General features: G+C 35.8%; 1 protein-coding gene across 1 annotated transcript in view; it reads right to left on the bottom strand.

Moving 5' to 3' along the window:
- LOC145668684 (uncharacterized) overlaps positions 1-24571 on the bottom strand; it is a 52668-nt gene that overhangs the window by 10160 nt on the left and 17937 nt on the right. Inside the window, exons 3-7 of the mRNA XM_081736753.1 lie at positions 22498-22682; positions 18704-18821; positions 11969-12139; positions 7163-7284; positions 5525-5768 (exon numbers count right to left, since the gene is read on the bottom strand). Of these exons, the coding sequence (XP_081592879.1) occupies positions 5525-5768; positions 7163-7284; positions 11969-12139; positions 18704-18821; positions 22498-22682 (840 nt within the window). The remainder of the gene's footprint in view (positions 1-5524; positions 5769-7162; positions 7285-11968; positions 12140-18703; positions 18822-22497; positions 22683-24571) is intronic.

Here is a 24571-nt window from a genome sequence, read left to right as displayed (position 1 = left end):
AAATTTCAGGGTCCCTAAGATCATTATAATAACATTCCCAAAGCCAAAAACAGAAAGAGCGAGGCCGCAGGCCGAGCAAATACTGGGATTTTGGGCGGAGCATGGGGTTGTAAGGGTGATATGTAAAAATCGTTCAAAATGACCGATATTAGAGTCAAATCTATATATTTAGGGGTAAATCTAATATCATTAATAGCATTCCCACGCCGAAAACAGAAAGAGCGAGGCCGCAGGCCGAGCAAATACCGGGGTCTGGGGTGGAGCCCTAGCTGGCCAAACGCTAGCGAATTTATAAAATAATTATGTAGCTTTGCTTTTTTTAAAAAAAAAATGTGTTCAGAGAGGAAACTGTGCGCCTTCACGAGGCTAAGACGGGTCTTAGCCTCTCCCGAGGAGGGCGCAAGGGCACTGATGTGAGGAGGGCGCAGCGGCCATCGGGCCGGTACCTTATTATGGTCAGTCCACCCCTGTACTGGCCGAGTATCCACAATCATGCCCTACTGGAATGTGAATAAATCCTGCCCACCTCCCATTATAACAGTGTGTTGCCTGCCAACATGTAGCCTCAAGTGTGTTCTTTCTCTGCAATATTGCCAGTGGGGATGGCCATATAATCAGCTCGGCTGCTGGCCACACTTTCTTGTGTGATCGGATGGTCGAAATTCAGGGAGCACTCACTGTATGTATCCTATAGTATCTTATAGCAGATAATTATATCCAAACCTGGATAATACAGTGGACCCGTGGATTACGAACACCTCGGTCGCGAACAAATTAGTTTTTGAACTAGTTTTGTGAACAATTTTTCGTTCGGTTTATGAACAATATTTCAAGGTACGATTGCACTATATGCGTGTATCCATTATTCTACTCGCCACTGTTTTCTTTAATTTACTGTTACTTATTTGTCTTTTAAAAGGGTAATGTTATTTTTATTGTGTATTTTTCAAATCACAGAAAAGACTTAAAGATGTAAAAGAATACCTTCAGTGCCCGTTGGGAGATAAGTTTGCGTTAATGTGCAACGGCTTATGACAATGCAAACAGCAAAAATAAAAGATAAAGGACAATAGATGATGTGTGATTGGTATGTTCAGTTTTGGTAGCTTTTATTGGAAGTATTGTTTGCTGTGACGTTTACATTCTATAGTTCTATTTATATCAGCTTCCTTGTGAAATTATTATTAGTATTAAAGTACAGACCTTGTATTTACCAATCTATATATATATATATATATATATATATACAAAATTGAAAATCACTATGTTTGTGACTCTAAATCTCCTGAACCGCCCGGCCGATCTCGATCAAATTTGACATGGATGAGGTTCGAGGCTGGGCTGGTTTTAGGCTATTCACTTTGATGGTAGAAGTGATGGGTGGGGGGATAGGGGATATAAAAAATAAAGGGAGGAATAGAGGGTATAAAAAATAAATAAAACTTAATAACTCCTGAACCACTCGACCAATCTTGATCAAATTTTCAAATAGATGAGGTTCAGGCCTGGGATCGTTTTTTATGATTTAAATTTGACGGAGCAACGTAGGGGAGGAGAAGGAAGGGGATATATATATAAATTAATTTATATAAGACTGAAAGAGACTATTTTTGTAACTTAATAACTCTTGAATTATCCGACTGACCTCAATCAAATTTTCAAGATACATGAGGTTCGGATCTGGAAACATTTTAGTAATTTCACTTTAACGGTAGATCCTAGGGGAGGGGAGGGGAAGGGGATGTATAAATAAAAACTATTAAAACCTAATAACTTTTGAACCGCCCAACCAATCTCGATTAAATTTTCAACATATATAAGGATCGGGCCTTGGGTGTTTTTTATCATTTTACTTTGTCGAACCAACCTAGAGGAGGGAGAGGGGAGATATATGTAAAAAAAAAAATGACTACCTTTGTGACTTCATCACTCTTGAACCTCCCGACCGATCTCAATCAAATTTTTAACATACATAGTTTAGGGGCAGGGATTACTTTAGGTTATTCACTTTGACGATGCAATGTAGGGGAGGAGGAGGGGAGAGAAATATAAAAATGGTCAAAATGACCGATATTACTGTTAAATCAATAGTTTTCGGGATCGATGAGTGAAACAGTGACACCTCTGATGCTGTTTCAATCCAAGTTCAGCCCTGATAGTTGGGGAGGCGAATAAACTTTTAAAAATGATCGAAAATGATAATATTAGTGTCGAATCCATAGTTTTAGGAGTAGCTGAGATTAACAGTGACAATTCTGATGCCGTGTGCCGCAGCACGGAGGAGGGGGAGGTGGAGCTATTTATATATATAATAATGATCGAAAATGACACATATAAGTGTGTAATCCATAGTTTTCGGGATCATTCAGATGAACAGTAACATTTCCGATCCGGTTTAAATCCAAAATCAGCCCCGCCACTTGGGGGAGGGGGAGAAAGGGATATATAAAAATGATCGAAAATGGCCACTACCAGTGTCGAATTTATAGTTTTCTGGGTCGCTTAGATGAACAGTGATACTTTCGTCCGGTTTAAATTCAAATTCAAACCCGCAACTTGGGGGAGGAAGAGGTATTTAACAATGATCGAAAATGACTGATACTAGTGCTGAATCCACATTTTTTAGGGGTCGCTGAGATGAACGGTAACACTTCCGAAGCCAAAGGCAGCAACAATGGGGAGGGGGAAATTATATGGTCGAAAATACCGATATTAGTGTTGAATCTATAGTTCTTGGGGTCGTCGAGGTGAACAGTGACACTTCTGATGCTGTTTAAATCCAAATTCAGGCACGCATCTTGGGGGAGGGGGAAAGAGAAATACATAAAACTGATCAAAAATAACCCATATTAGTGTCGAATCTATAGTTTCCGGGATCGCTGAGATGACCGGTGATAATTCCGATGCCGTGCCCCCAACATGGAAGAGGGGGGGAGATATATAAAAATATTCAAAAATGGCCGATATTAGTGTCTGATCCGTAGTTGTTAAGGTCGCTGAGATGAAGAGTGATACTTCCGATCCCGTTTAAAACCAAATTCATCCCCGCAACTTGGGAGAGGGGGAGATAATAAAATGATCGAAAATAATCAATATTAGTGTCGAATCCATAGTTTTCGGGGTCGCCGAGATGAGCAATGATCTTTCCGATGTTTAAATCGATGCCATTAAAAACGAAAACAGCATATTTCATGGGTACTAAACACATGAGATACGGAGTTACGCATTTAAACTTTCATTTCAACCCAGCGAAGCAAATAATATATATGCTAGTTGATAATAATTTTTTTGGTGTTGGGATATATAGCTTATTTTATATGAATATGTCCATGGGTCATTAGGCCTAACCAGTAAGCCTAACCTACTAAGTGGAAAGATAAGATTAAAATATATATTGCAGTAATCACACGAAAATCTAACATAGTAACACTGCCACAGAAACGGAAATGTGGCTCCTAAATAAAATCAAAAGTAGGCATAAAGAACGTTTAGGTTGGCCACATGAAGAGTATAATAAGATGTTATCGGGAACTTGGTGGAACTATGTGTTAAGCAGGAGCTTAATGTTAAAAAAGTTTCAAAGGGAGCTTTGTGCTCAAAAAGAAGAGAGCTTGGTGCTCTGGGAGCTTAGTGTTAGATGTTAGAAGAGGCGTGATGCTGAAATGTTTAAATAGATCCTGAAATTGGGAGTGGCATCCCAGAGCCTGAACTCGAGAGTGGCGTCCCATGCAGAAACAAGAAGTAAAAAAATGAAATGAAATGAAATCTTTGAGTTTTACGTCCCACGGTTATGCCGGTTAGGCTAAAGGAGACGGTGCTGATGAGTAATGAATGGAATGGTGGAATGAAGATAGTGGGAGGAAACGGGAGAACCCCGAGAAAACCCACGCACACGGTGTTTGTCCACCACAAAGTTTACTTGGCGGGAGCTGGGATCGAACCCGGGACCCCAAGCACCAGAGGTGAACGCTCTACCACTGAGCCACCGCGGCCCTCTCAGAAATAAGAAGTGGTGTCCCATTGAAAGAAATAGGGAGTGGCGTCCCATGGATACTTCGTACTCAAACATGAATATTAAGATAATCGCAGAACAAGAATGGAAATAGTAAAAGGTCGACGGTTGATAAGTCCAAGAAGGAGGTAAGGAAGAAAGGACGTACGATTTTTTTTTTCTTATGTGGAGACCAGGGAAAGGTGTTGGAAGATAAGTATGTGTTAATGGGTGCTTATTGGAATGTAAACAGCAGGAATAAAAGAAAATATAGGACACTGGATGATGTGTAGTTGATATGTTTAGTTTTGGTAGCTTCTACTGAAATTATTATTTATTAAGGTGTTTACATTTTGTAACTCTATTTATATCAGCTGTCATAATTACTAAAGGAAAGATCTAATAAAATTCTTATGTAGGCGCATGAGAGGATGATTAGCAAAAAAATTGGTTACTTACCAATAAATCCTCCAATGAAGAAACTAAGCACTCTCCACTCGTATCGGAACACCAAGCTAGTTCCGTCTTCAATGGTAACAAGGATAAAAACGGATGAGAGAAAAAAGGTTTGAAGAAAGGAACAGATACCACAAAATACGATCGTAGATGAATATAATGTGAAGGATGTCAAAAATACCACGAGCAAAACACAGCGCGAAAGAATGAGCTGAGTTGAAGGAAGTACGATGTCTATGTTACGTCACTATTGCCAGACCCAAAATATACATCAAAGGTAGATAACCAGATTCTATCAATATTGCCAAAATCCAGATTTAAAGTTCGTTTATATTCGTGAATAAAGAATGATTCTTTAATCTCCTTGTTTGTTTGTTTTTGCTGAACCTATCACATTAAGCTGCTTTATATTGTGTAAATGTTGTTTTGAGGGAAGTGCCAATCCCGACATGTCCTCTTCTTGTAACTTTTTTGGTTGTCTAATATGTTCTTTAATTTGAGTGTTAATATTGCGTTTCGTTTGACCTATATATGAAGAATCACATTCGCATTGAGTACGATAAATTCCCTGCTTATTTAGTGGATCACCAAAATAACTTTTAAATCCATGAAGATATTGGACTCTTCGGGGGACTTTCCATACTTTTCGGGGAGATACTGGAAGCAGATATGTTATGCTTTGCAAGAATACGTTGAATTTTTGTCGATTTATGTCGATTATAATAAACTGTTTGATGTCAGAGTATACAGCTTATTTTATATAAAGATGTTCATAAGTCATGAGGCCTAACCAATAATACTAATCTAGTAAATAGAAAGAGATGGCTCAATGGCTGAAGTATATGTTGCAGCAATTATGTGAAAATCTAACATAGTAACAGTACGATATTTTTGTGGCTAGAACGGATTAATTGTATTTGCATTAATTTCAATGGAAAAAAATAAGTTTTGTTTACGAACAGCATTATGGATCAAATTAAGTTCATAACCTTATATTTAAAATGGCAGTTTGCCTTTAGCTATTACGTTAGAGATGCAATGTGAGTCTAAAATAAAACAAATCAATATGACGCTTACACATTGTTTGTCTAATTCTGCTTTAAACTTTCGTTGACTTTCTCTGTATTTTTCTATTTTGCGTAGATCAGCTTCTGCGTAGACTTCATCTTTCTTATATCTTTGGAGTGTCTCCCATTTTTTCATTTCTAATTCGTCTTTTCTCTTCTGCTCTGCTTCTTCCAACTGTTTCATTCGAGATGCTTTTATTTCTTCCAAAAGTGCAGCTTGCTTTCTTTCTTTCTCTTCAATAGCAGCTTTGTCCCTGTAATAATATTAATATTCAACAACATTTAATATGCAGGATTGCTATATCAGGATTAAACGCACCAGCAAATTAAGAGTAATTTATGCACTGTTCCACTTATTATAGTAGTAATATATATTTACAAAGAAACAGTAAAAACATTTATCACACAAAACAAAACTATTATTAGCACTTTCTCTAAATGCTTTATCAAATAAGAAGGGAAAGAAGTAGGAGAAAAAAATAGTGAAGAACAGAGAAGTTGTGAAGTGTTCAGTTGATCGTCATAATGGGTTGACGCGATAGTTTTGACGGTTGAACATGAAAAAGAGTTTACTAGACAAAAAATGGAACAGGTAGTCCGTAAAATTATAGGTAGGAGAAGGAATAGTCAATGACTAGAGCTATTTACGTATGTATTTACATGAATTACATGAAAACTAAATTCCTGGTGAAAGAGCTCTTAAGGGGCAAGAGCCTACCAGCCAACTTATGGGAATCTTGCTTCTGGTCAGTACATTGGCTTCCCTCATCGTTTATGCTGACTTTCTAGACAAGAGTTTGCAGTTGTGCTCAGAATGCTAGGTGAACACCGCAATGCCAACACCATCTATTGAGTACAAGAGGTCAACTATCTTTCCTCTGATTAGATTCGGCATTGGTTGACCTCGCTAATCTCACAAGAAGCAGTACTCCAGTGCAGTTACGTGTTGGCTATCTACCATAATAGGAAATATTATATATATATATATAAACTAATATTAATAATGAGAGATTATAAGAAAATTATGGAGGAAAAATGTGTCAAAAAACAGTGTAGAAGGAAACATTAAAAATAAAAACTAACACTACAGGCAGAAAATATAAAAATAGGAGCACGAAAAACGGACTGAATGTAGTACAGTGGGACAGTTATCAAGGGATAGTTCACGGATAGATACAGACAGTATTTCAAATAACGTCTTAACATATTTTGTTAACTGTTTCCAATTATAATCTACAAAATGTAGACCTTAATGAGCTGTTGACTATCACAAAGACAGCCATATTAACTTGCTGAAATATTGGACACAGATTCCCTATTTTCCGATGAAATAATAAGAACATTCTATCTAAGGATACAATCACTATTAAGAATTATGTCACTCATGAACAAGTGTACTGTGTATAAACACCATCAGTAACGATATGTTCAAAAACTAAAGGTAAAATTCAAAACTAACAATCTTATTAATCATAATTTCTAAAACTATTAAGCTTCTTTATCAAGAATTAGGCTGCGACTACAATATATGTTACAAAAATATTTTACATTAAAAATATCACTCTGTATTAGGCCCAACGCAGTTTTTAGTTTCTAACTTAATTTTTCAACAGCTTTATTATTAAAAATGACGTATGTTGATGCTTACTTGGCTTCTTTCTCTTCTACTGCTCTCTTTATAGAATTTTCCAAGAACCCAAACCGGTTTGCTTGCTCTTTAAACACAGCTGCGCTTATTTTCTGCATCATTTTCACACGTTCCTCTTGCAACTAAAAACAGAGAGCACATTTATTATTTTGTATATTGTTTCGTACACTTATAAATATGATAGTTTCCGAAGTATCCCTATAATCAGTGCACCAATTAGCTTATTGATATTGAAGGAGGCAGGGTAAAAGGATCCAACAGGATACAGAGATCTGAAGGTACAGGAATTCAAAGTAAGACAATGACGCCTCCCCACTCACTTCCCACGAACACACACACAAATATGATTATCAGAAGAAGAAATTATTAAATCAATATGCATAACTAAACCAATTACATATTTCTTGAGATACTCCTATTTAATCTTTCCGATTGTACAACGTAAGACATTTGCATGTTCATAGATGACTTCGTTATACATGGTTTGTATAATGTCGTTATCTGATTTCACTGGAGGGTATAGGGTAGAGGTCTGCAGAGACTTGGCTTACAAAGCATAGATCACTTCGGGTTTGGGCCGGACTCGCGTAAATTTTTAAATACACAGCCCCCATATTTGTCGGGCCTAACTTCGTAAATACACTGTACAACGATATTTATCGGACCATTCTTTCTGGATAACTTTTAAAGCACATCTAAATTTGTAACTTGAGACGTCCACACTAAAAATCTGATTATTACTGTACAATTGAAAGTAAAGCTAATTTGTAGTGGAGAGAAAAACTAAAAGTACCAGAAATAAACATGCTTAGCTTATCTGTGAGTGAAAGTTTGAACAGCCTGAGTGTGAATTCATTCTTTTTCTTCACAGCAATTGACAATGACTGCTTTGAGGATTATCTGAGTGAGTTCAGTACACATCCATTTGCATAGGAATTTGCACACATCATCAACAGTTTGTTTTAAATATTTGGAGTATTCATTTTAGAGAATGTATGTAAATGAAATGAAATGAAATATTTAGTTTAACGCCCCACTATTAAGCACCGAGGCTAAGGGAGACGGAATTTATATAAATGACCATACTCTTTTAGAGAATTCATACAGTTAGTAAGTATAAATTATACCATTTATTTCGTTATTCGCTTTGAATGACATAAGCTTTTAAACATCAAAATTAAACCTTTAATTGTTGAAGTTTCTGTATCACACGAGCTCGGGTCTAAAAAGTAAAGCATATTTCGGACTCGGGTCGGGCCCCAAATTATAAATTCACAGGCCGGGACGGGCCCGGGCTAAAAATTTAGGCTCGTGCAGACCTCTAGTATAGGGATACAATTGCAAGTTGTCACAGTAAAGTAGCGAAACTGAACAACGAGGGAAAAGAATGTGTATAGACCCGGTAGTTGTGGATATAAAATTAGAAGCAGGTAAAAGTGAATAGTTTACATTTTCATTTCGGAATACATGTAATAAATTAAAATTATATGAAAGGATAAAAACCAGTGGAATTTGACAATATACTCAAACTTTTTTCACCAAACATGGTTTGGGAGGAGGGAGAGGAAGCAATCTCTCCGGCAGGGATGTTTCAGTTAGTTTTTCGGAGGGAGATCAAAATGTAAATTAAGAGGAAAATCTCCCATCTCTCTTGGTGATTCGTACCTTCCTCATAATACAGGAATATACATTTTGGCCAGTTACAAAAAGAAGTGTCTCAAGCTTAGTAATCTCAAATATATGCTTTTTTAGTCCAGTAATTGGTTAACACACTTATTTAGAAGTTACTCTGGAACCCATATTTTAAAGCTTTTATTTTATCAGGACAAAGTAAGAAGTTCTTAATTACCTAATACTTGATCTTCTGTCTTGTTGTCAATTAACTAGAAATCATTCTTTTAAAAAACAGAACTAAATTGTTTCGATGGTTTCGCTTTTTTCTTTCTTTCTTTATCCTCAGTGTTCGAAGTGAAAGATTGGGTATGTGGGTATGGTGTACCTTCCCCCTAGCCATAAAGTAATTCCGTCTTATAACGCAAGGAATATCATTATATTGGATAAATGGCGGAAATACGTAACAACTGATTTTATCTCCATAGCTGAGAATTCAAGGATACATGAAAGATAATTAAAAAAAAAAAAAGGAAAAAAAAACCTCACAAGTGATTAAATGTATGGAAACAGACTGGGTAGCGAAGTGATTAACGCAACCTTAAATCGGAGACTCGGGTTCGATTTTCAGTTCAATAGAGAATTTTTTCACTCTTCACACAACAAGAAACAGTACTTAGATTACTCGGAAATATATTTGCCCTTCCCTTGGACTGAAGCATACTTTAAACTACACACTTTGAGTAATACAAATTATATGATGTTAGAGTCCTATTTGCAAAACGAGAAATTATCTTTCTTATGTTTTCGAGCCGGTTTCTCTTAATCCTGTAGCACGCAGCTTTGCATATATGCAAAGTTTACTTTGAAATTGTATTGCACCATATAGTTTCTAGTTCGGACATAGAAAAGCAGCTTTGCGTATCAGCTAAGATGCCCTTTCACTAATGAAGTTCTGAATTTCCCGCTAGATGTCATAGTAAGTCAGCGTTGGTCTCTTTGTATTACTTGCTGCACGCGGAGTTGTCATCTTGTCATCTTTGAGCTTTCTTTGCACGTTTAGGTGGACTCGTTTTGAACTGTTGATCTTTTCTATGTTAGACAGAAGTGTAATGATTGCAAAAGTGCAAGTACGTTGATATTCATCGCATTTTATTGGTTCTATCAGGTTTTAATGGACTTTGCAGATGTCAATGCGCAACTTTGCATAGACCCTATATGCAAACACTATAAAATACCCCATAGATCACATATTATTTGCATTAATCGTTTTTTTTTTAAATCCCTTGTTTCCTACACACAAAAAACTCCAAATTTTAAAAAAATCAATTTGATCGAAAAAATGGTGCGTTAAAGGGTTAAAGTGCTAGTAAGAGATCAACCAAGTAAAAATTTTCAACTGAAATTAAAACATCAAACAATGGCATGAAATCTCCAAGTAGTTGTTTATCTAAGTTTTCTTCCTATATACATGTATTTGAGATAAATATCTTCCGTATTACTGAAACAGGTAAAATTCTACTATGAAAGGGGAGAAACAATAATTTCGTAGTAGCCCAAACAGAAGGAAGTGGCAGAAGGATAGAATAGGGAACAACTAAACAATGTTTTCATTAACCTTGGTTTAGCGGAAACTATAAAAGATAAGGGTAATAATAATAATTAAATGAAATGACAATCACTTAACTTAGTTTAGACTTATTACATAAAAACGAATTGTATAACAAAGTACAAACTGAGATTTTGAGAAATAAACTATTACGTAGAAACTATTCTAAATTTAAGTAATGATCATTTCATTTAATTATTATTATTATCATTATTATCCAAAGAACTTCTTACTGTGTCCTAAAAAAATAAAAGCCTTAAAATATGGATTATAGAGTAACTTCTAAATAAGTGCATTAACCAATCATTGGCCAAAGATAATTTTTGTTAGAGTAACTTCTAAATAAGTGCGTTAACCAATCACTGGCTAAAGATAATTTTTGTTACGATGATACTAGATTAAGACTTGAAGCAGATATCCACCAGAGAGTCCTAACTCGCTGAAATAGAGCAAGCTTTTTTCCTTCTTCTCTTTTTAGCTTCTGAACGCAAAGTACAAAATTTTATGCTTGAAGGTTTTCTGATACACAATACGAATATGTCATTTACTAGAGTGAATTCAATATGGTGGACACAGTGGAATAGAAGATGTATTTCTATTAGCCTTGATTGTCGCTAACATGATTTTTTGTGCACCACGTGACCCCTTTTGTATTATGATCAGGTTTCCTTTCAAAAAATTTCGTCCAGAGGGACAATCAAAATATGAGGGGGCAGATCAGGGACACTATTTGCTAAAGAATGTATTCAGTGACATGTAATCGCAATTTAATTTAGGATTAGGATTTAAGATTTAGATTTCTGGGCTTTCGTCATCGATGGCCATGTTGGTCCGTCATGTTTGAGGGATGACGTCCTTCGGCGAGCACACTATCCGTGGAAAGGGAAGGAAGGATGCGGGCTGGGACCTATATGTTAGCTACCACCCCGGCATTTGCCTGGTATGAATAAGGAAAACCCAGGAAAATCTAATTCAGGATGACTGGTCTGAAAAAGCTTTTTATATTTTTTTCGACCGAGTACCCCCATCGGGAGCAATTTAATTTGCCTTAGCTCTTGGAGGTAGCTGCCAACTCTACACAATGATTCCGCCAACCCTCTCTCCCGATAGTATGTTTGAAAGAAACACTGAATATGACAGGTCACGAATTGCAGTCAGTTTCTATCATTTGGAACTTTTAAAATTCAGCTACAAACAGGAGAAGGGGCTGAAAATTCTTATTGAAAATATGAAAAAATAACTTTGAAAATTGAATTACCATGGAAAAACTACTTTGTGGATTGTAGTGATTTCTTTGTAAGATTACATGTTTACATCATGGGTGATTTGTATTGTATAGCATTTTTCGAAGTTCCAGCACAAAAGGGAGAAAAATAATATTGTTGGGTGCTTCTTTTGGACGATTAGACGTATAAACACGAAATTTGGAATTTTTTTTTTTTTTTTTTTTTTTCTTTCAGACATATGAATGTGTCATTCAGTTCACGAATCCAATATGCAGGATGCAGGGGAGAAGTTACAAATTATTGTATTCAATATCACGTGAAGGCATTAATTAACAGCAAATGAAAGATCCAAACACTTACGGCAAGTGCTTTATCTTTCATCATTTGGGTTATTCGTCTGTTGAACGCCGCATGAGCTTCAAGTTCCTCTTCTTCTTCTTGGTTGATTAATTTTGCCTCCTCTTCTACCTCTTTCTTTTCTTGTGCTGCTTTCTTCACGAACTCAATGGACCTCATTTTCAATGCAAGAGCCTATAATGATAATAATAATAATTTAATTTAATATGTTTATTTGCACAAACACCTAGTGGCAGCTACTGTGGCAAACGAATATAAACAATATTACAAATTAATTCAAATGGCAACAGAAAGGTAATATAAATCAAAAATACAAATAATATGATCAAGTACAGTAAAAAATAAAAGTGTCAACGTTCAACAATTACTAATTAAAATGAACAATGAAAATCATTGAAAAAGAAAATAGTAGAAAGAAAAAAACATTCAAGGAAGACCTGCTGGTAATACAGAGAATAGTATGAAGTAAAACACTTAAAGGTTATAGACATCCTGTCAATAAACCAATAAATAAATAAATAAATAAATAAATAACAATAAAAAAAAGGTAAAATACATAAGTTGGTAATACATCCATCGAAAAACAGGGTGTCTTGAAAGTCCTCTTACATATGATAACTGTTATTATCAGAGCCACAGCAAAATGTAAGAGCGGAAACCGTCTCCAAATATGGCGTTTTCAATCTAAAGTAGGAGCATTTTTTAAATCGGATGAGCCGTTTGGGCTGTACACTCTTTTGCCCTCAATGTTATTAATGAAAACGAAAAGTAATTATTTATCTGGATCCACAACATAAGTGAATGAAGTTACTATTTATTATGCCAACGTGTCAATAGCCAGTCCTGATTTCAAACATGCCCGTATTTACCATATTCTTATAAAATCTGTCCACCTCCCGTCCCAACGTTTCCTCTCTCAGCCCAAGGTAAATGGTAACGTTGCATTTCCATTTAACACTGGGCGCATAAAGAGTGTACAGCCCAAACGGCTCGTCTGATTAAAAAAAAAAAAATCCTTCACTTTAGATTGAAAACATTATATTTGGAGACAGTTTTCCTCTCTTACATTTTATTGTAACTCTGATAATAACACAGTTACCGTATGCCAGGGGACTTTTGAGACACCTTGTATATAAATTATGATAAACTGTATACTGGGACGACAAAAAGCATGAATAATTCAGCAAAATCGACGATAAGACTGAAGTAACCAGACAATCTAAAAAAATGAAAAGAAAAAAGAAAGAAAAATATAGTATCTAATAAGAAATAGAGAAGTTACATATTTTTTAAGTAATTAATAAGTTGTTGACGACTAAGTTGGTTCTCTGTTATTTCTAAATTGGCGTTGTCATCTTGGAACAGGAGGCTATTCGTTCTCTGTTATTTCGGTCTCTTCCCTCAATCTTGCTTCTATCATTCTCCCCCAGAGCTTTATTGCATGCTTATGTTTTATTCCTCTGTAGTTGACACATTCTTCAACATCTCTTTAGTTTTTAAAAACCGGTACAATGTAGCTGCTTCTACATTCTTTTGGCATATTAAAAAGTCGAGCAAACCATTGCATTCCTTCTTTAGCTAAACTTTTCAATGCTTCGATATGGAGATTGTCCATTCCTGGAGCTTCAGCACTTTTTCATGACATTTTCTACATCTACCATTGTCATAGGCCGAAACTAGTCCCTGATTCATGGATAGATTTTTGCAAGATTCCATTGGGTTTCCTTCATTGAGAAGTTTCTAGAAATACGCCTTCTACCTTTTCTTTATCTTCTCCTCACTTGTCAGAACCTCGTTATTTTCGTCCTTGATACAGCGCACATGCGAAATATCTTTCTTTTGCCTCTCGCTTATCTTCAAAAGCTTGTGCATCATTATTTGTTCCTGTTTGCCTCCAGGTTGGTGTACAACTCATCATAACCATTACCTTTTGCTATACTAACTACCTTCTTGGCGTTCTTCTTTGCTTCCTTGTAATCCATCAGATCTATTTAATTGACAGAGTTCTGCCATTTTTTGTATCGTTCCTCCTCCTCCTTCACAGCTGTTTGAACTTCTTTATTCCATCACCTTGTTTCTGTATTAATAAGGCCTCTTCCCTTTGTTCCACCCACAACTTTTCTTGTTGTTTCCCTGAGTGCTACTGATACTCTAGTACACTCATCTTCCACAAGTAACTCTTCTACTCTAATTTGCAGTACTTGGGATGTGGTAATTTCTTTTGAATCTTTTCAGCACTTGTTCTATCTAGTTTAAACCATTTTGTCCAAACAGTAACATTTTGTTGCTTTCTTCTACTTTTCTTTGATGAAGATATCGCCTACGAGGAGATATTGCTCCGTTAAACTCTCGTCTGCTATTACTTTGCAGTCCTTTGCATTATGTAGGTTTGTCTCGTCCATAAAATGAAGTCGGTCTAAGACCTTGCTCAACTCTTATATGTAATAATGTACACTCTTATATGTAATAATGTGTTCTTTCTTCTTGTAGAAGGTATTCAGGATAGCCAGATCGTATGCTTCTACCACTTGTAGCATGTTCTCGCCTTCCTTATTTTTATTTTCCAATCCATATCCTCAATGTATTCTTTCATATCCTCATCTTGATCGTCCTACTGTCCATTTAGATCTGCTAGGACAAGCTTCTCATACTGACACACAATCATAGTCATACGTCTTGCAAATAAAATCAGAAAAATAAACACACTGCTGAACAAGACTGCATTTATTTAATATAAAAAAAAATTGACACGTGACGTTTCAATCTTCTAGTCAAGATTCTCATCAGACGTACACTTAGTGATACAAAAAACTATTCAAGTATATATACACAATTCATCTCCCTAACTGCTCTCTCATTAGCCTGTTCAAACAGCTAATCAGAAGCGTGAAAATCTATTTGAACTGACCAATGGGAAAATAACATTCTACCAGAAAGAAACAACAAGGAGCAAACAACCATTGAATACATTCATTCACATACATTTTTCTGTATCAATAATATTTATCCATTCCTTATTAATGCTGATACCTTTGGTCCAATTCATTAAGTTTACATCCCCTTCCTTTTCTATCCACCAAGCCTCTTTCCACTTTCTCGGCCACAACCTTTTTTCCCTTTCCAGCACAATAACTTCTTCCAGTTCACATCATGTCCTTTTTCTTTTATGTGTTTAAAGATTGCGTTAGTTTCTCTGCCAGATTTCACATCATTTTTATGTTGTTTAATTCTTTCTTTCAATAATTTCCCCATCTCCCCAATATATATCATATCACAATCCTTACAATTTATACAATAAATGACATCTGTCTGATCACTTTTTTCTTTTTTCCTACCTTTGCTTTCGATCATGTCCAACAACGTTCTGCTACCTTTTCTATACACCTTGACCCCTTGCTTTCTTAACATCTTTTTTAAAGTCTCGGTATCTTCTCCTAGCCCTACAATGCCTTTCCATACCCCCCTCATTTTCCTCCCCACTTTTACCTTTCCCAGAGACCACTGATGTTTTAACGGTATCCCTTTTACAGCTATTCTTTAAAGATTTCCACATTCTCTTCTACATTTTTGTTACAAATTTTGGTAATTCTTTCCAACATATTTCTTTACAATAAATACCAACATCACATTCTTTTAGATACCATTGAGTAATAATGCTCTTCCCTTCCTTACTCATTAAAACGTCAAGATAACATAATACACCTCCCTGCTCTGTCTCTAGTTCTAATTCTATTCCCTTCTCCTTATCTTCAATACTACCAACGAACTCTATCAACTCTTCTTTTGATCCTTCCCGTATCCCAAAACAATCATCAACATATCTACATAAATATCGAATCTTTTCTTTCCTCTTTTCTACCACATCCTTCTCCCATTTCTTCTTTCTTCTTGTCAATTAATTCATACTGTCCATCTACTAAATCCTTCACCTTGTCCTCATACCACGATTTATTCATTACCACTGTCGCCCCTTCTTTGTCAGCTCTCTCTACCACTGTCCTTCCTTTTCCTAATGCTATCATATCCTCTTCTTTCTTCTTTTGTCAAATTCGAAGATCTTCTGTAGATTTCTTTCTTTACTAAAACCATTGCCTTCCTTCTTAACCTATCTCTGTCCTCTTCTTCTTTAACCTCGTTCAACGTTTCTTCTATAGAATAGACTATGTCATCGACCCTGCTTGTTCCGTCTTTCACTTTAAATTTACAACCCAATGAAAGAAAAGACTTCTCTTCTTCTGACACTTGCACTTCTCCTATCACCACTACCCTTTCTTTGGTCTTCTCGCTTATGCCCAACGCTATTAATTTCTTTTTAAGTCTTTGTTCTACTTTGCCACTAAAACACATTTCCCATTCTCTTAAATATTGTACTAACCAGTCTCTTACAAAAAAAGATGCTAAATCTAATCTACACATTCTACTTCTAATTTTTGTGTGGTTGTGGCCGAGAAAGTGTAAAGAGGCTTGGTGGATAGAAAAGGAAGGGGATGTAAACTTAATGAATTGGACCAAAGGTATCAGCATTAATAAATAATGGAGAAATATTATTGATAAATACAGAAAAATGTATGTGAATTATTGTATTCAATGATTGTTTGCTCCTTGTTGTTTCTTTCCGGTAGAATGTTGTTTTCCCATTGGTCAGTTCAGATAGATTTCCACGCTTCTGATTGGCTGTTTGAAGGGCCAATGAGAGAGCAGATAGGGAGATGAATTGCGCATATATACTTGAGTAGTTTTTTGTATTACTAAGTGTACGTCTGATGAGGATCTTGACTAGAAGATTGAAACGTCACGTGTAAATGTGTTTTTAAACTAAATAAGTGCAGTCTTGTTCAGCAGTGTGTTTATTTTTCTGATTTTATTAGCAAGACGTATGACTATGATTGTGTGTCAGTATGAGAAGCTTGTCCTAGCAGATCTAAATGGACATGTAGGACGATCAAGATGAGGATATGAAAGAATGGCCGAAGCCGCTCAGGAAAACTTTTACATATGCAAATTGACAATTTGAAGGACAAACTTAACTTTATTCTTAGAAAAGTATATACAGGTGTCCAGAAAGTCTGATCCCGGGCCACTTCCTCAGAAACAGTTCGGAGTTGGACATTTCTGCTAACACGTTGCGAATATACTATGCGAGCCCACTATTTGAAGTGTTCGTGATAAGTGGTTGATCGCCAAGGGCAGAGGATCAGCCCAAAAATTTCAAATGGAAAAGTATATCAAATTGGATGGCATTCGAAAGTTCGCAGAAAAATGTTGGAGTAAAGTACCACACAATTCATTCTAACCATCAGAAATCTCTACTCAGGAAGTATGAATAAATCGTATCCACAATTTCCTAGGTCCCATATAAGAACCAACGGAATGATACCTACCAAGTACAAGAGTTTGCCAAAGCATGTTGTCGACACACTGCTCTCAATAATTTTTACTTTTGTGTTAGTTGCCTATTCCGTCAAAAATTCGAAATGTTTAGCCTACCACGAAATTAAATTATCGTTAAATTTACGACCGGATTCGGACTCTACAATTTCCTATACTTAGTAGGTATCATTTCGTTGGTGCGTACATGGGACCTAGAAAATTGTGGATGCGATTCGTTCACTACTTTATGAGTAACGGTTTCTGTTGGTTAGAATCTACTGTGTGGTTCTTTACGTCGATTTTTTTCTTTTCTTTCTTTTTCTTTTTTTCTTTTTTTTTTTTTACTTTCGAATACCATTCAATTTGACGTACTTGTTTATTTGAATTTATTAAATTGTCTCACTTTTATGGTCCCCGGGCATCATCCACTTATCAATAGCACTTCAAACAGTGGGTATTCGCAATATATGCACTAAGTATTAGCAGAAACCTCCAACCCCGAACCGGTTCTGAAAAAATGGTCCGGGGTCAGACTTTCTGAACACCTTGTATCAAATTAAAAAATAAAAAGTTGATTTAAATTACAAAAAATGGCTACTTTCTAAGGGAAGATCCATTGGTAAGTAGCCTTTTTTTTTTTTTTTTTTTTTTTGTTTATTTGAATCATCCTCTCATGCGCCCGTATAATTGTAAGTGAAAAAAAAAGTTGATTTGTTGGAGAAATAGTTTCATAGTTTTAGAAAAGCACGGTAGTTATGTCAAAAAAAAAAAAGAAAAAAAAAGAAAAAAGTAGTTAGGTCCTAGCGATTTAGGTTATTAGTTTTATATTTATCATTGTATTATCGTTTAATGGCTTAATGTAGTCTTACCCTATCTCCCTTTCTTCTGATAATGGTTTTTACTTTCTTTCCTCCTAATATTGGATACAGAGTTGTGTTCGAAACGTATTTGACTGGTAGCGTTAAAATACTATAAATGGTATACCCTTCGGGGCCTCCTTCAGCCGCTATTGGAAATCAAAAATTTCACTATGTGGTAACGTCGTAAATTAACTTGGAATCATTAGCAAGAATCCATCAAGCAGTTAGATTGATTGTTAGGCTAATGTGCGGTGCTAGTGACAACGTCTATCGACTTTAATTTCCATCTGGGAAGAATCGATGACTATTTGATAGATTGGTAGATCTACTCTATATTTCTTTATCTGTGACGTTGTCAGAGTGCAATTCGCATCTTCACACGAAGACCTGAAAGGTATACAATTATACATTTTTCGATATTTTTTTCCCCCCACTTGTAGAACAGTGTTCTACAGCCCATGGGCGCCATTTTTAAAACACCCGATATACAAAAGAAAATTTTACTCACTTCTTCCTCTTTCTGTTTTTCTATTTTCTTGTTCTCTTCCATCATCCTCTTAACATCTTCAGCTTCTTTCACTTTCTCCTCCTCTATCAGACGACGTTTCTCTTCAATTTCTGCTGCTCTATGAATAAAATGTAGGAAACTCTTTAATACTCAATATACAGTCTTTGTCATATATTCTGTTTGGTTTTTATATAAAGTTTATCAATAAAAACGTCAGAACTTTAAAATAAGGTAGAATATACTTTTTTTCAGTTAAAAGTATCATTATGTGTTAAAAATAATGTCATTTAACTGTTACCTTCTGCTTCAATAGGTGGAACGAATTCTGAAGCAGTGTTTCTTTCAGTGAATGAATAGGATTTAGGATTAGGATTTAGATTTCTGGGCTTTCGGCATCTAAGGACATCAGCCCGTCACGTTTGATGGATGATGTCCCTCGGCAAGCATACTATCCGGGGAAAGGGAAGGAAGAAAGAACTGGGGAAGGAAGGAAGCGGCCTGGGATCTTTAAGTTAGGTATCACCCCGACATTTGCCTGGTGTGAATGAGAAAAGTCTCATTTAGGGTGGCTGATCTGAAAAAACTTTTCCACTTTTTACACCGAGTGTTCAGGTGAATAACCAGGGAGATATATCACTCCAGACTTCGGGATTTACACCCAAGAAAATTGTTAAATCTATAATCGGTATAGCACAAGAAGACCATGTAGAAGAAGAAAAATGTTTGGAAATACATCTTGAATACACCACCCCAGTAACAGCTGACACAGATGTAGTACGTTTAACCTCCTTGTGTTCCTTGTTTGAAACTTTAGATCGTATTCAAATGATAAAAAATTCAATGTCAAAAATTTTCGTCAGTTTTTATGACATAAATAAATTAAGATCATTTGTAAGCAGATGTAAAATCCTTCAAACTTTTGGCAAAAAGTGTAAACGACTATGTCAACATTAAAATATATTCTGTGTTCAACTCTAGGTTATGATGGACTAAAACTTACTTTATGTGTGAAAATATTAACTGAACCTGTGTCATAGCTACCACTGAAAGGTATTTCAGCACAAATAACAGAATGACATCAGGGATGAAAGTGGATCTGAAAAGGTGGGGGGACGGTAGGTAGCGGCATGACGCCACGCCGTTCCCTCTGCCTATCTTTGCCCATTGTAATTTTTTAGGAACTGCGTGATGCCGTTCATATATATTTTGGAGGTGGGGTAGACGGCGTCACCCCATGTTCCCCCTCACTTTTACCTCTGAATGACACCACTAAGAAATCGTCTCGGAGGCCCATTATTGGACCACTGCATGAGAACTTCTATTAAATGAAAAGGTGTTTCAAGTGACGAACTTATAATTCAAGTTCTTGAGCAGTATGTATCCAAAAGAGAAAGAAGGACCATTCGTTTGTTTTAAATAATGAATGTATTTGCAAGAATTAATGCAACACAATTAATAATGTATTATAAATAAAATAATTACCGTTTTGCTACATTTAGTTCCCTGGTATAAAAATCGATTGGTATTAAGTTTAATAAGTTAGATATTTGCAATAAAATGTATGTAGATACCCAGCTAAGTTCTATACGTAAGAAGTTGCAAATACTTATGTCACTGATTACTCTAATTTGAATTTCTGTAAGCAAGAGATACTTTAAAAAGTTTTTGATGTTATGGTCTAGTTTAAACTAAAATTTCTTTGCTTGCTATCCATTTAGGGAAATCCCAAGTGAACTAGAAAAGAGAATGTAGTTTTAAAATCATGGTAAATATATGCTTGGCTCAGGTATTTCTGCATCATAATAAGATTTTTTACTTACTACTAACAATTTTATTTAGTAATCGCTTGAACACGGGTGCATATTCTTCGTTTCTTAAATACGGAAAAACAAAAGAGTAAAAATTGTAACGACTTTTTAAACTTGTATTTTATGGAGTATCCGAAAAATAAATAAATAAAAAAAAACTTATCAACTTCATTATTTTGAAACAGTAACACCAGTATCGTCTTTAAGATTTTGTTTCGGAGTCAACATCAAAATATATTTGATGTTAACCAACAAAGCAATAAATGGTTTTATTATAACATTATGTATTATATATCAAATGACAACGAAAAAAAAGCTTATTTTGGGGGGGGGAAGGATCTCAAGCTCTCTAAGTAATTCTGATCGTTTCCCCCCCACACGTATCCTAGAAATAACCCCCTTCTGCATCACTTTTGTACATATATTACGTGGTACATTGGCGATGCTGTTTTCGATGTCCTCTTCAAGTTCACGAAATTTTCGTTGCTTATTTTCATAGCAAGATTTCGTTGCTAATTCTCAAGAAAATACTATTTTGTGGGACCTTGAATAAAGAGTTGAGAAAAAGAGTCATAAAATGCTTCGTGTGGAGTATTGTGCTGAATGGGGGCAGAAATATGGACATTACGTAAAAATGATGAGAAACGACTAGAAGCCTTCGAAATGTGGGTGTGGAAAAGAATGGAAAGTATTAGCTGGGTCGAGCGGAAAACGAATGAGAAGGTGTTAGAAATGGTGGGGAAGAAAAGAACGATTTTAGATATTATTAAAAAGAGAAAGAGAAACTGGTTGGGATATTGGTTGAGAAGGAACTGTATAATGAGGGACGTGCTAGTGGGTATGGTGCCAGGAAAGAGACAGATAGGACGAAGGAGACTACAATTAACGGACAATATCAAAACAGAGAAATCGTACAAGACGAAGAGCTTAGCGAAAGACCGTGAAGCACGGAAGCTTCTCAGTTGCAGCAAGTGACCTGCCAATAAAGCAGAATACCTATGATGATAATATTCTCATGGACCTGAGACTACCCCATAAAAATAATCCAAACGCAATGATGGTTTCAGTGGGATCCCCTCCCTTATTTTTACCGAGGCATATCTTCTATCGTGCTCAACTTTGGTTATCTGTATTTTCGCAGTACTATTTAACGCATCCAGGTAACTTTTTGTGTAATATGTTCAGAGTAATATGATAAATTCGAATTATTTCTTTGATTATTGTAGAATTGTCTATTTCTCCATAATAATTTGGCACAGACCACTGCGCATGGCTATCAGAGTTTAATTTCGCCTATCCAGTTAATTTTTTTCACATTATTTTTAGTTTAACGTCCCACGATTATACACCAAGGTAAAGGGAGATGATGATTAGATGAGTGTTAATAGTGGAATGACGAAAGTGGGAGGAAACGGGAGAACCCCATAAAACCCACGCACACGGTGTTTGTCCATTACAAAGCCCATTTGGCGGAAGTAAGGATCAAACGACGGACCCATGTGCCAGAAATGAGCGCTTTTTCACAAAACCTCCGCAATCCCTTAGTTAGTGTTGGCACTACATTAGACCACAAATTCAAAGTTCTAACGTTTTTATTGATAACCCTTCATATCAGTGGTTCCGAAATTGAGACACGAAGCTAGTGACAAAAATAAACTGTGAAATTCTGAATAAAGCTCCACTTATAATGACCATTTACAATTTATCTTTGCAAACTTTACACTCACTAGAAGTCTGATATTTTGTTTTTTTCTATTTCTATTCAAGATATCCAACTTACTGAAAACTAAATAAATATGATAATTCTTTTCAAAATTATAAAAAATGAGAACAAAATGGAATTTCAGTGTATAAAGCATACTTCAAGAACTTATGAAGTAAGAGCAAATTATTATTATTATTATTATTATTATTATTATTATTATTATTATTATTATTATTATTATTATTACATGTTTTTATGAACAAATGGAAACAGAGACTTACTGTTCTCTTCTAAATTCTTTGAGCTGTTCTTGTTTCTCTCTTTCGCGTGCTGCACGCTCTTCATTCTCTCTTTCCCACGCAGCTACATCGGCTAGCATAGCTTCATGTTCTTTCTTTTTGATGTTATCATCGATTTCTTTCAGCTTCTTCTTAAATTCTATCTGAGCTTGTTGCTCTTTTATAACCTGTTAATGATATCTACAGATAGACAGAAAATTCATAAATACATCCCTCCGCAAAGAGCCAGGTAATTTATCTCTGAATGCGAACCATTCTATTGGTTTGCGGCGATTGAAATGTCCGACTAACGTGAGTCATTTTCAAAGGGAAAAGAAGAAAAAAGGAGGGAAAGAACCTACAATAGCAGGCGAATCAAAGTACTCTCCGGTTATAGATACACATTTTTCTAATTGTTCAGCTAGGGACGCATTTTTCTCTTGGCTCAACCAATAATTGGATTCCCTGACGAAGAACATCTGGAGTCTGTTATGCGGAGAAGCTCTCAACAGAATTTCGCACTGCCCGGTCATCAAGAACGTTCTTCCATGCAAAGATTTGATCGAGACGTCTAAAGGGGTGGTAGTTGATGGAAGGAACGTAAGAAGAATACGATGGACAAGGTTTCATATTGAAATTCACGGAGAGTACGTATCGTTCTCTGAATGACGTTTGGGCTACATTGTCATGCAACATGAGGACACCATATTCAATTGCATGTTCCGTCAGGTAAAACCCGCGTAAGAAATAACAGTAGATTTTATTGAAAAAAAAGGCAAGAACTAATATTCTCGCTAAGTCTCCTATATGGAGGATGGGTGTTTCCTAAAATGCAATTGAAAGGATGTCTGGTATAGATGTTTTTGGAATGTCCGAGACAGTATATAAGAATACACTTCAAAATATATACTGTAATATTTGTGTGGGTAGAGACAATGACAGTTCGGGGTTCCAGCCCTTCTCCTAATTTATTTTACAAAATAGTCTTGTGTCTACAAAATGAATACCTTAAATCTTCCTTATTACCAGAGAGGTGAATGAAGGAAATGTTTTATACGGGAACCCCTTTAGCTCATGGCAATCTCCAGGGCGTCTTGCAGCTACTTCAGAATATGGTCCTTTTGGTAACCCCCTTAGCTCATGGCAGCCTCCTGAGGCTCGGTTTGTGGTTAGGAATCCCCTTTGCTCAAGGTAGCCTCCAGGAATTTTAGGCAGGATTAGTGTTGTAAAATTTCCGGAAATTTTGAACCTGTTGGTATAAAAAAGTTTTTTTTTCCGGTTCCTTTCCGAAAAATTGGGAAAATAAAAATCTTTATATTAAGTTAATTTAACTAGTAATGGAACCGCTTTCTTTTCTTTTCTTTTTTTTTTCGAACGCGTGAAAAATGTAAGTTGAGAAATTTCAATATTACGAATATTTAAAAAAGAAGCATTCAAAAATAAAACTGTTGTAATTATTTTTGAAAATTAATAATCAGCACTCATTTTCTTTATGTGCTTTTTAGTCGTTTATTCGTGGTTGTGCATTAATTACAGAACTTATACAGTTGCATACACATCTATCATCATGAAGCGTTTCTGCTGCAACAAATAGGGCTCTTGAATGAAACTGAATTCTTAATGTGCTTTTTGATCAGATAAAACTTTGTTAATTTTAACTAAATTACTTCTTAAAAGAAAGAGCAGCCGGTAAATTTCACTAATACTCATGCACTGAAACATATAATTACTATTATTGTATATTTTAATATAGACTTTTATATAAACTTTATGTACAAAATTTTGTGTGTAGGGGGGCGCGGTGGCTCAGTGGTAGAGCGTTCACCTCTGGTGCTTGGGGTCCCGGGTTCGATCCCAGCCCCGCCAAGTGAACTTTGTGGTGGACAAACATCGTGCTCGTGAGTTTTCTCGGGGTTCTCCCGTTTCCTCCCACTTTCTTCATTCCATCATTTCACTCATCTCTCATCATCACCGTCTCCTTTAGCCTAACCGGCATAAGCGTGGGACGTAAAACTTAAAGATTTCATTTCATTTTTTTTGTGTGTAAACAAATACCTGTTTTCTAGTGCGACAAATT

The sequence above is a fragment of the Thermobia domestica genome, chromosome 13 (assembly GCF_964235325.1).
Source record: "Thermobia domestica chromosome 13, izTheDome1.hap1.1, whole genome shotgun sequence".
NCBI lineage: Eukaryota > Metazoa > Arthropoda > Insecta > Zygentoma > Lepismatidae > Thermobia > Thermobia domestica.
The sequence above is the reverse complement of the archived record's forward strand: the minus strand, read 5'-3'. Positions and strand labels throughout refer to the sequence as shown.